Raw genomic sequence first — 15,677 nt, forward strand, 5'->3', positions numbered from 1 at the left:
CACACACACACACACACACAGCAGCTTAGTAAAGTATCATTTTAAAACAGATTCTTCCCTGGAGAAAACTTATTGCCAAAGCATCTGGACTATATTCCAGAAGGCATTTAACAAGTTACTATCATTTCCCAGACTCACCAGGGTAGCTCTGGCTTTAAAATGAATTAAAATTTTCTTTAGAAAAACAAATCTCAGGCCTCCCACAACCACTGGAAAAGAAGAGTAAGTAAAGACTGGGGTGGCCCTAGCCCCTTCTCTTTGAGGAATAAAGGACTGTTTTCAGATTTCATTAACTACAAGTATTCTTAGATCACAGCCCAATGCATTCCCCGAAAGACAGGTGCAGCTGAAATATATCTTTTCAATGCTTTTAAAGAGCAAAATAAATTTGACAAAGATAGTTCAATTCAGTAGTTACGCAAACTTTTGAGTAAATGGGCTGCATAACAAGTCTGGAAGAAAATAAAAATCTTACATCATATGCAAAAATTAATTCCAGACACATTAATGACTTAAATAAAAAACTTTTTAAATCCTCCTAGAATAGCTAAGAAACTACACATGTATTCCAGGGGTTGGGAAGATCCTTCTTAGCCAAGAGTGAAAACACAAGAGACTTGTCTGTCCATATAAAAATTTAAAACGGATAAATATAACATAGTCAACAGATAAATGTAATGTACGTAAGGAAAACTCTCTCTGTAACATACAAATAGCATCTAGAAATTGGCAAGAAGGAGTCAACAACAGAGAAACCAGCAAAAAGTATGATTTCAATTTGCAGAAGAACATTCTAAGTGGTAAACAATTATATAAAAAGGGCACAAAATTACCAAGAGCCAGGGAAATGCAAATTAACATAGCAACAAGATCTCATTTTGTATCCATGAGGCTGGCAGATAGTTTTTTAAAACTTTGTAACAGGGGCGCCTGGGTGGCTCAGTGGGTTAAGCCTCGGCCTTTGGCTCAGGTCATGATCTCAGGGTCCTGGGATCGAGTCCCGCATCCGGCTCTCTGCTCGGCAGGGAGCCTGCTTCCCCCTCTCTCTCTGCCTGCCTCTCTGCCTACTTGTAATCTCTGTCTGTCAAATAAATAAATAAAATCTTTTTAAAAAAGAATAAACAAACAAACAAAAAAACACACCAAAAACCTTTATAACAGCTAACAATGACATGGACTTAGAGAACTGTTATTCTCCTGCATCAATGCTGGAAATGAGAACTGTTATGGACTTTTTGGATAGCATTTTGGCAACATCTATTAAATCAATTCCACTTCTGTGAATTGCGGTACTGGGATGGAAAACCCACTTCCCCCTATATCTTTTTCTAAAAGGATTTAATTTTGATCTGTGCATGTATGATTAAGAGAATCAGTAAGATAGTGCTATCAAGGAGTTTTGGGAGAGGAAATAAAAGATGAGATAGAAATCATAGACTTCTATAGAAACAGTGAGCAAATGAATGACTTAGGTATATGGAGGTTTAGTGAAGTATTATTCAGAGGCTAATAATCAGAAACAAATTGAACACCAAATCAACAGAAGGAGTATTTCCACACTGTGGAATATATGCAGCTATGAAGAAAGAATGAGTTTCTATTTCCAAAAAATTCCCATGAGTGATATAAGCAAAAGGCAAAAAGGCAAAAAAAAAAAAAAAAAAAGTAAAATATAATCCCAGTTTTATAAAGCAATGACACATTTCTCTTCCAGTATGTATCTTTGTATGTGTATCTAATGTTGACATGGGATTATATGAGGATGGAGAAAAGAAGAGTATGTACTGGATTATTAAAGTGGGTTGGTGGGTAGGCAGGGTTGGTTTGGAGGAATGGGGGTTGATGTGAAGGGAGGAAGAAAAAAAAAACCGTAAAATGCTTTGTTCATGTAAAATTGTAAGTGTGTGTGTGCCTGTGTAGTGTGAAGAGAGGACACATGAGGACAGTCACTAGAATGTTGATGGTGGTTATTTCAAGGTGGTAGGAGCTCAGATTATCTTTAGTTTTTAAATATTTTAAATATTTTTATGTATTCAAATTCTTCATAATGAATATATTATGTTTACCATCAAGGGAAATGAAGTTTTGTTTCATTATGACAGTTTAGAAACTAGATATTTATGCTTAGTTCATATATTTTCCTCCTTCCCTTCTCTCTGGTCTCCCTCTATTAACATAATAAGTGTAGTTAAGTATTGTATTCTTTTTTTTTTTTTTAATTTGAGAGAAAGAGAGCACAAGCAGCAGCAGCAGGGAAGGGGTAGAGGGAGAAGCAGGACTCCCTGCTGAGCAGCAATCCCAATGGGGGACTGGATCCCAGGACCCTGGGATCATGTCCTGAGATGAAGGCAGAGGCTTAACTGTCTGAGCACCGCCCCCCCACCCAGCCCCCAGTCCCCTGTATCACACAGTATTCAACTGCAGAGTCTACCCAGATTTGCATCTTCCCAACTGACTCAAGAAAAGGAGAGTGAGCAGGGCATCTTGGTGGCACAGGGGTTAAGCATCCAACTCCTTGGTTTCTGCTCAGGTTATGATCTTGAGGTCATGGGAAGGAGTCCCCTGTGGGGCTCCGCACTCAGTGGGGAGTCTGCTTGGAATTCTCTCTCTCCCTTTCCCTCTACCCCTCCCCCCACCCCGGCATTTTTTCTCTCTCTCAAGTAAGTAAATCTTAAAAGAAAAAAAAAAAAAAAAAGAGTGAGTGAGTGAGAGTGAGGGGGAGAGGAGGGAAAGAGAGGAAGAGAAGGATGGAGAAAAAGAGAGAAAGAAGACTAGAGGGAGGAGTAAATTAATTCATAAGCTACTTGATCTACTGTAAAGTTAATTTGAACCTTCTTTGGCAAAATAATCCCTTCTTTTTAAGATTTTATTACTTATCTGACAGACAGAGATCACAAGTAGGCAGAGAGGCAGGCAGAGAGAGAGGAGGAAGCAGGCTCTCTGGGGAGCAGAGACCAGGACCCCGGGATCATGACCCGAGCCAAATGCATAGGTTTTAACCCACTGAGCCACCCAGGCGCCCCTGGCAAAAATAATCTTAAAGTCATCTTGTACTTCACTTTTAGCAACTGTCACCTCAACCCACTGATAAACAGAACTTTTGAAGGAGTCCTCTGTGCCAAGTTGGTAAACAGATACACATTTTATTCCCCATCAATCACTGCCTATACAAAGAGAATTAAACTAGGCTTTTTCTCCTTGTCTATGGTTCCCTTCTTCTTAGACATCACACTGAAGTAGACACTGACACAGATATTCAACAGAAGAAATGAAATGACACTCAAGCGATCTTGTTTGCTTTTCTCCCTGGTGTCTGGAAGCTGTGAATCTCTGTTATTTATTCTCTCACACCGGCACTCAGGCTCTAAGCTTCAACAGGCTCTCACCGTGCTGTGGTCTACCTTTTGTAAAAGAACAGAAAACACCAACTGCCCCAAATGTAGTAAGCTTGTCAACTTATTCTTAGCCTTGAAAACCAAACAGTGATTAACCTTATTGGTCAGCTTAAATTTCATGCAATGCACAGGAACTTATCAACAAAAAATATCTGTGGGGTCCTCTCCTCTCTATGACTTGAATTCATGTTGTGAATATACAGCATGGTTTTACCAAGACTTTCATGAGATTATTTTAAGTTATACAGTGGAAGAGGATTCCTTTTTCCAGAAGACTGGCCACAAATGCAACAATGAACATAACACTTAAAACCAATATCCAGGCTGATAAGGAGAAATACAGCTTTGAAAAACTCTACCAAAAAATGGAACAAAGGGCTCATAAAATTCACAAAATATGATAAAAATTAATGGTGATATTCTACTAGTAATCAAAGAAACACAAATGAGAAAAAGTGCCAATTTTTAAATTATCTAAATTGGAACAGCCTAAGAAATAACTATGATATTCAATGATGTACAAAGTGACAAACTTACCCATTCATTCCTAATGGTATAAACTTTCCTGGATACAATCTGGCAACACACATCAACAATCTAAAAATAATCAATTCTAATAATACTCCCATTTCCAGGAATCCCAAATAATGAAATAATATATAACTGACCAATTCAGTTACACAGATATCCTCAAAAACATGGTACTCAAAACCACCAAATGTCTAACAACTAAAAAATGGTCAAATGGTGGTTTATTGCTAGTAACAGAATCCCATTCAGTCACAACAATTTTATTTTTAAGAGATACTAATAATGAAGGAAAACACTCACAATCTAATGTGAAATCGAAAATGCAGTTTTATATGATTTGGTCCGACTTTTTTTTTTTCCACTTTTATAGTCTCCATTTACATGCCATGCCTGCATAACAGGAAAATGTTAATAGTGGTTACATAACAAGTTATATAACTTCTGGAATTAAAACTGATACTCATTTTTGTCATTTTTTGGTCTATATTTTCCAAACCCTCAATAATAATGATATCTGGAAGAAAATAGCAAATACCTTTTTAAAACACCACCACCAAGCCTCTCTGGCAAAAGAAAGCAAGCAGGGGAAGAAAAGCACCTTTAAACAATTGGACAACTATTCCCATTGTGTGCATCAGAGAAAAATCTGAAAAATATGCAAGCCAAAAAAGAATGTGAGGAGTGTCTTATTACAATAATTTTTACAAGTATACAACTTTTCATGGCTTACTTATAAAGTACTTTCACATCTAACAGAGGGCCTTTCAATGGAACTGCTTTAAGATTTTACCTCATGCTCAAGGATGAAAAGAGAAGGCTGAGGCAAGAGGTTCAAACTATCTGACCTAAAAAAAAAAAACCTGTACAAGAAGATGTTAAGGAATCCGGGCCGAATGTATGGCTGTTTTGCTAAGATTTTGTGCAGGGAAAAACGGTGAAGAAAAAGCATCTAAGCACAAATCTAAATGACAGAGACTGCTAAACAGCGCCCCGTATCCCATGCGCCCCTCTCCGGTAGTAAGAACTCGCGGGTACTGAATCCAGTTAAGACATCAGTTCCTTATGTGCCTGCCTATAGTGGAGTTAAGTCCTGACCAATGAGATGTAAGTGAAGTGCTGTGTTAGGTTCCTGCTGTATGAGATGTACACGTGATGGCTATAGCTCCAGCAGCCATTAAGGACCATGAAGTGAAAACCACCTCCTAAGAATGAAGAGCAGAAAAACACAAGGAGCCTTGGTCCTTCACTCCACATCTGCCATATCTATCCTGGAATATATGCCTTCAGACTCCTTTTAAATGAAAAGAAAGAACTCCATGTTGTACAAATCACTATTTTTTTCTCCTGTTATGCACTACTAAAATCAACCTTAACTGATATAACCTTGCCACGATGAACTTGAGAAAATTTCTTCTGATCCTATCTATTATCAGTGGCTCTCCGTTTCTCCCAAAACCTGGGACCAAAATAAACAGAGAGGGGGAAAAAAAAAGGCTAACAGAATATCTGTATAAAGCCTCATGTTTCTTTCTTATGTTTAAGTAGGTAATCTGCATCTTCTACAGCTCTCTCTCTTTAGACACAACGAAACTGTTTTTAACTTGCCTCTGGTGATTGATTTCGTAGGTCAGTACAGTTCAAGGTAAAAAGGGATCTTGCATTATTTCAACTGTTAAGCTGAAACAGACCAAATTTAAAGATCTAAAGCATAAGCTTCCTGAGGACCACCAGTGACAATGGAATGGATGCTAGTTCTTTGATTCCAACCATCTCTTGCTCGTTTGTTGCCGATAAAGAGAGAGGCCATTCAAAGTGACTATCAATATTGAGTACAACACGTTCACAGATGGATGTGTTTCCTGAGGCATTTCACTAATCCACTTTTGAATGCATGACAGACTGTTATAACCAGTGCTTCCTAATTACCTACAAAGTAGCAAAATATTAAAATAGGAAAGTAAACGTTTAACCCTTTTTGATCACTTTTACGTATCCGATTCTAGTTCCCTGCCACAAGGAAAACACCCTCAATGTGAACTAATTACCCAAACTAATTATCAAGAGCAAATCTTCATTTCTAACATCATAAACTCTGGTATTGAGAAAGCCATCATATTTGAAAAACAAAATGTCTGACCAAGAAGTTTTCCTCTACTGAGTGGAGAAAAACAACAGAACATAACTTATTTTATATATTCACAGGGATACATCTTTAAGCACTGTTCACATTCCCTCCTAATCATAACAACTTACTGAAGATGTTAAATATTAGCCTACATAACAAATATCTTCATTGCTATAGGACTTCCTATTGCATTTTAAATTCAATAACTTGGTATTTATTAAACAACTATTAACCCATCAAAGCCCAAGTCGTATTTAAATACTTCAAACTAGGTTTAAGAATTAGCAGAATCAATTAAAATGACTTGCCCTTTAATAACAAAGTAGTTCATCCACAAAACTGGAAAAATGCTTGGGAACATTATTTTTTCCCTCTTTTACCACCATGTAGTACTTCCACAAGGGCATAAAAGGAAACTCATTGTCTGGAATTAAGGCGCTAAGGTCTCAAGTCAATCTTGGGCTATTCTAGTAAGATGACAACTGTACCAAATTAGCAGTTGTAGTTTTATAACACTATTTAAACCAAGTGGCTTACTTTGCTTAGAAGTAAAATCCCTGGTACCCTGAGAAGATGAAACATTGGAGAGTTAAATGGTTAGCTGAGTATCTGATCGGTCCTATTCTTCATTACACTGTAAGAGTTGACTAATTCCACGGGCACCTGGGTGGCTCAGTGGGTTAAAGCCTCTTCCTTCTGCTCAGGTCATGATCTCAGGGTCCTGGGATCAAGTCCCACATCAGGCTCTCTGCTCAGCAGGGAGCCTTCTTCCTCCTCTCTCTCTCTCTGCCTGCCTCTCTCTGCCTACTTGTGATCTCTGTCTGTCAAATAAATAAATAAAATCTTAAAAAAAAAAAAGAGTTGACTAATTCCAAAGATTGATGGTATTCCAGTCCATATAAAATTAAACATTCAGTGACACAGCTACATGTAATACGTAAAGGAGGCATTTTAATTTTGGAACAAAAGAACAAGCGAGAAAGCAAAGAATCTAAAAAAGAGTTGTAATTTCCAGAAATAATTTTTTTAAATATTAATAGCTAATGATCCTAAGAATCATTATTTCATCATGACAGTCCACTAAGTCTTTATTTTCCCTACTGCTTCTTTTAGGACCCGCCATCTTAGTTCCAATTTATGTATTTACGAATATGTCTATCCCAGCTGAAACAAAAGTGAAATTGTATTTCAAACATGCAGAAGTCATAGATGCTTTAGTAATACAGACATTTGGGACCTGAAATGTTTAATTCTGAGGTTTGCTCATTCACGCAATTAACTGCTTATGAAATATCTCTCATATACCAGGAATTGTGCTAGGAGCTGGGAAATAGCAAAAATAACTGTAGATACCTTTAACCTGAAACTCAAGGAAACATTTTTGTGCCACTAAGGAGCAGGGCTGGGCACTGAAGTGTGGGGGAGCATCTTCTTGTGGAAATGTCTTCTAAACGGCTTAAATCCCATGAGATTTAAAATATTTTAACAGGTATTTTCTATTTTGTCAAATATGACAAAAGTAATACATAATCCAGCAATAAAAGTTATTTTTCAAGTTACACATAATAGCTGATGTTCTTTTTTTTTTTTAATTATTTTTTTAGATTTATTTATTTATTTATTTGACAGAGAGAGATCACAAGTAGACAGAGAGGCAGGCAGAGAGAGAGAGAGGGAAGCAGGCTCCCTGCTGAGCAGAGAGCCCGATGCGGGACTCGATCCCAGGACCCTGAGATCATGACCTGAGCCGAAGGCAGCGGCTTAACCCACTGAGCCACCCAGGCGCCCCAATAGCTGATGTTCTTAAGACTGATCGTCCTGCTGAAGACCAGAGAAGTTTATGAGTCCGCCTAGAACTGCAGCTCAGTAGTACCAAGACAGATACCCCAGGAATCTCAAAAATAACGAGTTTACAAGCTGGCCTACTAGGACTTACTGTTTCAGTAAGGCAGCCAAAAGAGCAAAGGAGACTCAACTATGCTCTTTAAACTATGACACAGTCGATCACAATGATCACACCAGTTTCCTTTCACAGATGGCCAGAGTGTCTTAGGGTTTTCAAAACAGCCATCTCACTTGAAAAGCAAGAGCACTCAAGGAGCAATGTCCAAATCTTGTCTTGTGGGTCTGAATGCATATCCCTGCCCACCGCCCCCCAAACACACCCCTTCCTATTCTTTTTTCATTAGTTTGTAGGCATGGTCAATTAGAGGAAAATGAAAGACTTTGGTATATGAAAGAATATTCAAGAGACTTTATCACCCACTTGGTATAAGACATTATTCAAGGCATTCCCTTCCTGCTAACAGTCACGTAAGTACTCGGAAAACCATCACGACACGAAAAGTAGCGATGAGTGTCTATTAGAAACATATCTACTAGAAACAGGTTCAAGGGTCTTGGTAGCATTTGCTCAGACTTACATGTGATGCTGGATGAAGTGAAAAGTTTCTTTCCTAACTTCCTTCTCTGGTCTCTCCCAAACCCAATCTTGGGTTAGTTAGCTCCTAACTTTCTCTGTGATAAAGACCTTAACACCACCTTTTTATAACTGGTGGATGACCAGATCTGAAATACTCAGAAGGAAACAGAGTGATGTCACCCTGAGCGCCTCCCTTGGTATCTTTAGCTGTACAAAAATAATAAAGAATTATCCAGTGCCTTTCTGATACATCTGAAGCCTCCCTCTCAACTGGTCTACACTGCCACTACTCCAATCTTATGTATGCTGCTTTGCAATACATGTGTCTTTCACATATATTATTGCATTTAACTCTCATAGTAAGCAGATACACAAGAATGCAGGATGCATGAGGACAGATCTTCCTGATTTGTTCAGGTTTACCATCCCCAAACCTGTAACAGGGCTTGACACATAGCAGGGGCTACTACTAAATATGAGCTCATTGAGAAACAAATTAACCAGTAACTATGAGATACATGGACCAGGTAATGTACATCTTCTTCTGCATGAGATTTCTACAAATCAAAGGGGTATCACTAAGGTCCATAACTATGAAATGTCAGTCCGTGAACCTGAGTGGCGAGGTTTCTAGGCTCCAAACCCAGCATTCTTTCAACTACTGTCTCTCCAATCCAGGGCATATGTACCCTCTTACAACACAGAATGTCAGGGGTAATGAAGCCATGGGGAAGCAGATCTTCTAGGAATAAGACTGACACTAGGGGCGCCTGGGTGGCTCAGCGGATTAAAGCCTCTGCCTTCAGCTCAGGTCATGATCCCAGGGTCCTGGGATTGAGACCCACATGGGGCTCTCTGCTCAGCAGGGAGCCTGCTTCCTCCTAGCCCTCTTTGCCTGCCCCTCTGCCTACTTGTGATCTCTGTCAATAAATAAATAAAATCTTAAAAAAAAAAAAAAGACTGACACTAAGTTAATTTAGAAAAAGAATTTATACATGCACGCACACACACACACCAGTCATGGAGATTTTGAGAACAGAAACACCTTTGACATCTGCTAACGGCCACATGGAGCCTCGCAGGGTTCAGAGTGTCCATGCCTCTGTTCCTTCAGCCTTCCAGGCACATACATGCTAGTTAGAGAAGCACTTCGGCACAAAGCAAGGACCAAGCTCCCCAGCACCAACACACCTGGGGCTGAGCACCAGCTCTGATTCCTCTGCACAGCTGGAAAGGAGAGGCTGCTGCTGATGCATCATTGCAGCTGCCTCCAACTCCTACCGTCTTCTTTTCCCTTCCAGTCATTCCAGGACTTGGTAGTCCTCTTCCTTTCAGCAAACAGGGTCATGAACTCATTTTTCATTGATGGAGGTCAGCATTCTCAAACAGGGCTACATGTTTGATGCAAAGCCAATACTTCCATCACAGCTGTAAGGGTGTCCATTTCCAGCACCCCAACTTCCCAATAGTCTCTTGTCTAAAAATTGATTAGCCTGGGATCAAGGCTATCATGGAGGGACATCCATCCCAGGATGAAAGGAAGCTGTCCTCCACCACCTACCTCCCCATCACAAAGACCCTTCACTTATTTTACAGAAACAATGTATCTTTAGATCTTTCTAAACTGCATTACCCCAGGGTGTAAAGACCTCAGGGTGAATAACAAAGAAACAAATAAAAACGCTAATGCTGTAGAGGAGGGAGTCTTCAGCATCTGGGTTGCAATGCCTTTTCTAAATCAGGTAATCTCTGATTCTTCATTTCAAATGACCTGAAATATTTAAATAGGAAGAGCCCTAAGGTCAAAAGGAAAATATAATACTAGGTTTCAATTTATATATATTTTTGTTACAGAAAGAAAGTATGACTGATAGATAAGACACTTTCAAGCATAAAAATATATTATTAGATTTGGATAGAATTCTGTAAGGGAAGGACAACGAAAATATGAATTTAAGAAGGAAAAAGGGTATAAAGATTTTAACTGTTTAAGAAGAACTTATTCATGCATTTTTAAAAAACGAATGATACTGGGAATCCATTATAGACCTACTAAAGTATTTTAATGATGTAACAATTTAAAAGGTCAAAATTTATAAGATGGTGAAAAATGTCATCCTTTGCAACTGTTTAAACTTAAGATGAAAAGTTTTAGCAATCACGTTAAAAATGTGCCTAGGGTACAGACTTCTACAGGATTTTTTTGGAGCTACAGGAACAAAAAAAGTGGAAGAACACTGCTATAGACTAACCATTGGAGACTTTCCAAGACGAAATAACTGAAAAGACAAAGAATGAACAATTTCCCACCTACCCAGTCGTGAGTTAGGATGGGTGGGAGATGGGAGGGGATTAGCATTCTCTCCACCCTCTTCCTGGCCATCTGTTGAACATGGTTCTACAGCCAACAGTTTCTAAGCCCGAGGACCAGGTTAAATAACTAATCTCAACTGCATTGCTGATGGGGTTATAGCCCTTGGCTGACAAGCTTGTATCTTACTTCCTAAGGAGAATTGCTACTTCTTGAGTACTCTTCTTTGTTTTCCAGAAAAATTCATGAGGCAAGACCATGAAGGCTTTCTATTTTGTATTTCTCTTATCATGCGATGACAAATTTCACCGCTGGGGATGCAATATTGAATATATCTATCTGACTGGCATTTCAGGTGTAATATGCATTATGCAAAGAATTGGAGAGTTCTTTCCTGTGTAGTTAATGTTTTAAGCACGGCAAATGTCCTGAGGAGGAATCCCAACAGGCACAGCTACGTATCCAAGCCCTCAGATACTGTGTTTTTCCTTCTTTCTCTGATTTCGTACTCTCTTCTTCCCCACTGCCCTTTACGTCTTGTCAGCTGCTCCTTTGGGAAGCAGAAGGTAGTCTAAATATGATGGATGAGGGCAGCACTTAATTCGGTGTCTACACTGTTTGAAAAATATTGACTTTCCGGTCCTCAAGCTCTCAGAGAGACAGTGGGGCTATTTAGAGTAGACATTAAACCTACTTTAAACCTACTCCTATTTAGTGTGAAGAGGTAAAGTTTGAGTTAAAAGGTCTTTCTTTAGAGTCAGAAAGTTGGCTGAAAATCCCACTCTGCACATTTACCAAGTCTGTTATTCAATGTCTCTGAATCTCAGGTTCCCAAAGTCCTTAAAATGGGGTGCTGAGGATTTGAAACAAATATGCGTCAAACACCTAGAAATGTACAGCACGTAGTAGGCATTCAATAACCAGGTTATTAAGTTACATGTTTAATGTTCTTTAATGACTGCTTATAATTAGCCAATAGTTCCCTCTTGGCATCACCTCTGCTAGTGGCATGTTTTTCAGTTTCCTTCTAGTCTCTTTTAAAATAAGTGATTTGGAAAATGACTACCTTTCATGTCTAAGTATGGGGTGTGTGTGTGTGTGTGTGTGTGTGTGTGTGTGTGTGAAATGTACCTGTAGTGCTAAAACTGGCAAAAGGACACAGAATGAGGACAGCACAAAACCTGAGATTTCAGCTACAGCTTTTATAAACATGGCGACATGCCCTGAATATGTTGTAAGCATTGCTGTGAAATGTGATTAAAAGCAAACATGGAATCAATGATCGACTCTTTGAAAGGCGATCCAAATTTAATTGGTAAGCTAACACTTTCCTCTCATAGCATTAGCAAAGTTTTTGTTTGTTTGTTTGTTTAAGGATAACTAATATTGTAAGGCTGTGGGGGAGAGTGGTACTCCCACAATTTTCGCAGAAGTTGAAATGAGTATCACCTTTAGACCCTGAAGCAATTTGACAGTGGATATAAAGGACTCAAAAAGATTCACATACTTATTCAGAAAGGCAGGAATATATACCAACCCAAACAAACAGATTTATGGGTAAGGGCCTTCGTTACATCACAACTTATAACAGTAAAAAAACGAAGCCGCGGGGCACCTGGGTGGCTCACTTGGTTGGGCAACTGCCTTCGGCTCAGGTCATGACCCTGGAGTCCCAGGATCGAGTCCCACATCGGGCTCCCTGCTCGGAGGGGAGTCGTCTTCTCCCACTGACCTTTCTCCACTCATTCTCTCCCTCTCTCATTCTCTCTCTCTCTCTCAAATAAACAAATTTTTTAAAAAATCTTAAAAAAAAACGAAGCCACTGATGTCCACCATAGGAACTAGATTATACAGTACAGCCATCTCCTGGAATAGTATGCAGCTATTAAAACAAGAAAAATTTTAAATAAGATGGGACTGTTAAGGAACAAGGTATAAAGCTGTATTTGGTTATGATTCCGAATTTGTATGTGCCACTGTTGATTCTCAAGGCATAATAAGAGAAAATTTACAATCAAGAATGGGAATTACACAGTGATCAAAATCCATTCCACAGCTTGAAAGGACACAGTGTTAAAGACTTGCAACCCACGTCCTAATTTTAAAAAGAAGTGTGGGAAGAGTATACTGCTGATTCAGATCCTTCTTATGAATGACAGGGATAAGAAACCAGATAATAAAGTTAAAAGTTCTATCTGCAATTGACATTCAGGCTCTTTAAACTTTGAATTTAATGAAGCTTTTGGGTGACTTTTATACCACATGCATCAATGATCTCTGCCTAGGTAAGAAGTTTTGGCAGTGTGCAGTGATGAGAGAAGGTAGGAAAAGGTGACGCTCAAAACCTTCCAATATACATAATTTTGCACAGTGGAAGAGGAAATGAAACACTGTGAATATGAACGCACACACACACACACACACAGATTCAGACCTGCATATACATAGTTAAAACACACAACACTTTCCCACCCCACTGCAAGCAGAAATGCTTCAACACACACCACCTTTCCTTCCTGGGTTCATCTGTTCTTATTACTAGTTGGAAAACTCCTAGTTTATTCCCACCACTACCAAGTCCAACCAAACAAGGCTAGAAAGCATGGCCAAAATTGCTTTCATGAACTTTCTTGCAGTTACTTCTCACACCAGTACTTCAAATGTCTCGTCTAACCCCACAGATAAGAAAAAGAGAATGCCTTTGGATAATTCACACATCTCATGTTACACACTCCTGTACTCCAGAAAAGGAGTAACCCAAATCCATGTGACTTGAAATGACATCTTTCTGCTCAGCGCTCTTCCTTCTGACTTGGCCTGTGTGACCACAGCTCTATCTGCTCGCCGTCCAGCCTGGGCCCAAGGGCTTCCAGCAGCCCCACTGCGAAGCATGTTTCTGAAAACAGTATGAAATTATGTGAAGCCCTAATCATCTGAAGTTATTATGAAAACACAAGACAAGACACACCTAAATTGCCACCTTACAGGTTACAATTCAAACTGGAAGGGGTCTACTTGCTTGACAGTATGCACTTGTTTGCGGATGTCACACTGCAGAGCAAACAGCTGGGGGGTGTTTGGTTGGTTTCTGGTGGTCAGTTTCAGGAAATAGGAGCATTCTTAGTTCTGAGCTCAGGTTCCCAATCAATACAGGTTTTGGAGACTTAAATGTTTTCCAGACTCGAGATGTGTTAATAACCACCTTAAGCATACCATCACTTCTGCTAAAAACATTTTCTACACTCAGCCCCAAATTACTTTCAGTTCGGTTAAACAAAACAGACAAGCTGTAATAAAAGGTCTCTGAGAAATGTGATCCCTTTCAGTGGTCACCCAGGAGCTTTTCCTCTTAAATCTGCTGCTTCTGGGGGAAGGGGGGGCAGGGGGGAAAGCATCCAAAATAATGATGCCACCCAAAGCACAATGATTTTGTAAAAAAGTTGCCTAAGATAACTCTTCAGGATTTCCCAGGTTGAGTAATTCTTGCAGGCGGGTAAGGAGGAACAGCTCGCCTCCAAAATTACTATCTGCAGAGGTTTCCCCAATGTTGATTTTTTTTTTTAAGACGTCCTTTTTAATTATACTGCAAGGGCTCTGATTTTCACATCTCTAGCTGCTGCTGGGGATAGCTGAGAGCAACGCGCTAGAGCTGCGGCAGCCGCTCGGGCCAACTCCAGCGCCGGGGGGGCGGGCAGCCCACTCCCCACCCGATTCCACCCACCCCAGCACACGCGCGCACACCCGCGCCAAGACTGCGGTCCGGGCCGGTCTGCCCTGAGCTGGCGGCCGGGTCGGGACTCACCGCTGTCCAGCCGCGCGATCTGGGGCAGCCGGTAAGTGCTGACCAGCAGGTCGAGCGGAACGGCCACCGAGCTCCACTTCACATCCTTGAGGCTGCAGCCCAGCGAGGGCGCCGGGTCCATCTTCCCCGCCTCCTCCTGCCCCGCGCTCCCGCCGCCGCCGCCGGCACCACCCGCGCCTCGGCGGCCGCGACTGCTCACGCTCGCGGTCTGGGGCGCGCGGGAGGCGCCGGGCACTCCGGCCGCGGGCAGCCCGGGGGCACGGCGGCTGACGCGGCCGGGAGGGAGGGGGCCCGCGCCCGGCTCAGCTACCAATGCGGGGCATGGCCGGGGCGCCCCTCGTGCCCTCAAGCCCGGAGAGGACTCGCAGCAGCCCCGCGCCTGCGGGCGGCGGCGGCGGCCGGGGTGGCTGCAGCGGCTCCCGCTCCGCCTCCTTCTCTGGCCCCGGCTGTGCAGCTGCGGCGGCCGTCCGCTCGCCTCCTCCTCTTACCCCTCCTTCCCTCCGCCTCGAGCTTGTGAGGAGGAGCCGCGGGTCTGAGAAACGCCATAGCAGCGCTCCCAGCACTGACCAACAAGGTGCGAGCAACGCCTGCGCAGCTCGGGGAGACGCCGCCTCCGCCTCCGCCTCCCCGGCGCCGCCCGCTCCGCCTCCCGCAGCCCGGAGGGCTCGGCTGGGCGTCAGTCTCCGGGCCGCGGCCGCAGGAGCCTCTGGCTCGGCGCGCTCTCCAAGCTTTAGCTCTCGCTCCCCCGTCCGACGGCTCCCGCGCCCTGCAGTCTCCCGGGCGTCACCGCGCGCGCCCAGACTCCTTCCTCGCCCAGGGCCCTTCCGGGAGCCCAGCACGACCGGAGCGAGCTCGCGAGTCCTTCCCCTAGTCGTGGCGTCGGGCACTGTCCCGTGCTACTCCCCACCCTGCCGCTGGAGTGGCTAATACAGGCCACAGGAGAGACCTCTTTGGTGTCCACCTCTTGAGAGTGTCACAGAGAGACCGGGAGGGAAAGGCAGGCGTGGAGCACTCCTTGGCGTTTCTCCCTCAACCCCACAACTCTACCAGTGAGGCTGGAAGTTAATCCTAACAGTCTAGACTTTGCTGGG

At 42.0% G+C, this 15,677-nt stretch overlaps 1 protein-coding gene across 2 annotated transcripts in view; it reads right to left on the bottom strand.

Moving 5' to 3' along the window:
• GAREM1 (GRB2 associated regulator of MAPK1 subtype 1) overlaps positions 1-15,140 on the bottom strand; it is a 204,307-nt gene extending 189,167 nt beyond the window's left edge. For both annotated transcript variants that reach the window (XM_046024860.1, XM_046024859.1), the window contains exon 1: positions 14,587-15,140. In XM_046024860.1, the coding sequence (XP_045880816.1) occupies positions 14,587-14,707 (121 nt within the window). In that variant the 5' untranslated portion in view covers positions 14,708-15,140. The remainder of the gene's footprint in view (positions 1-14,586) is intronic.
• Between the last annotated feature and the right edge of the window lie 537 nt (positions 15,141-15,677).

The sequence above is a fragment of the Meles meles genome, chromosome 12, assembly GCF_922984935.1.
Source record: "Meles meles chromosome 12, mMelMel3.1 paternal haplotype, whole genome shotgun sequence".
NCBI lineage: Eukaryota > Metazoa > Chordata > Mammalia > Carnivora > Mustelidae > Meles > Meles meles.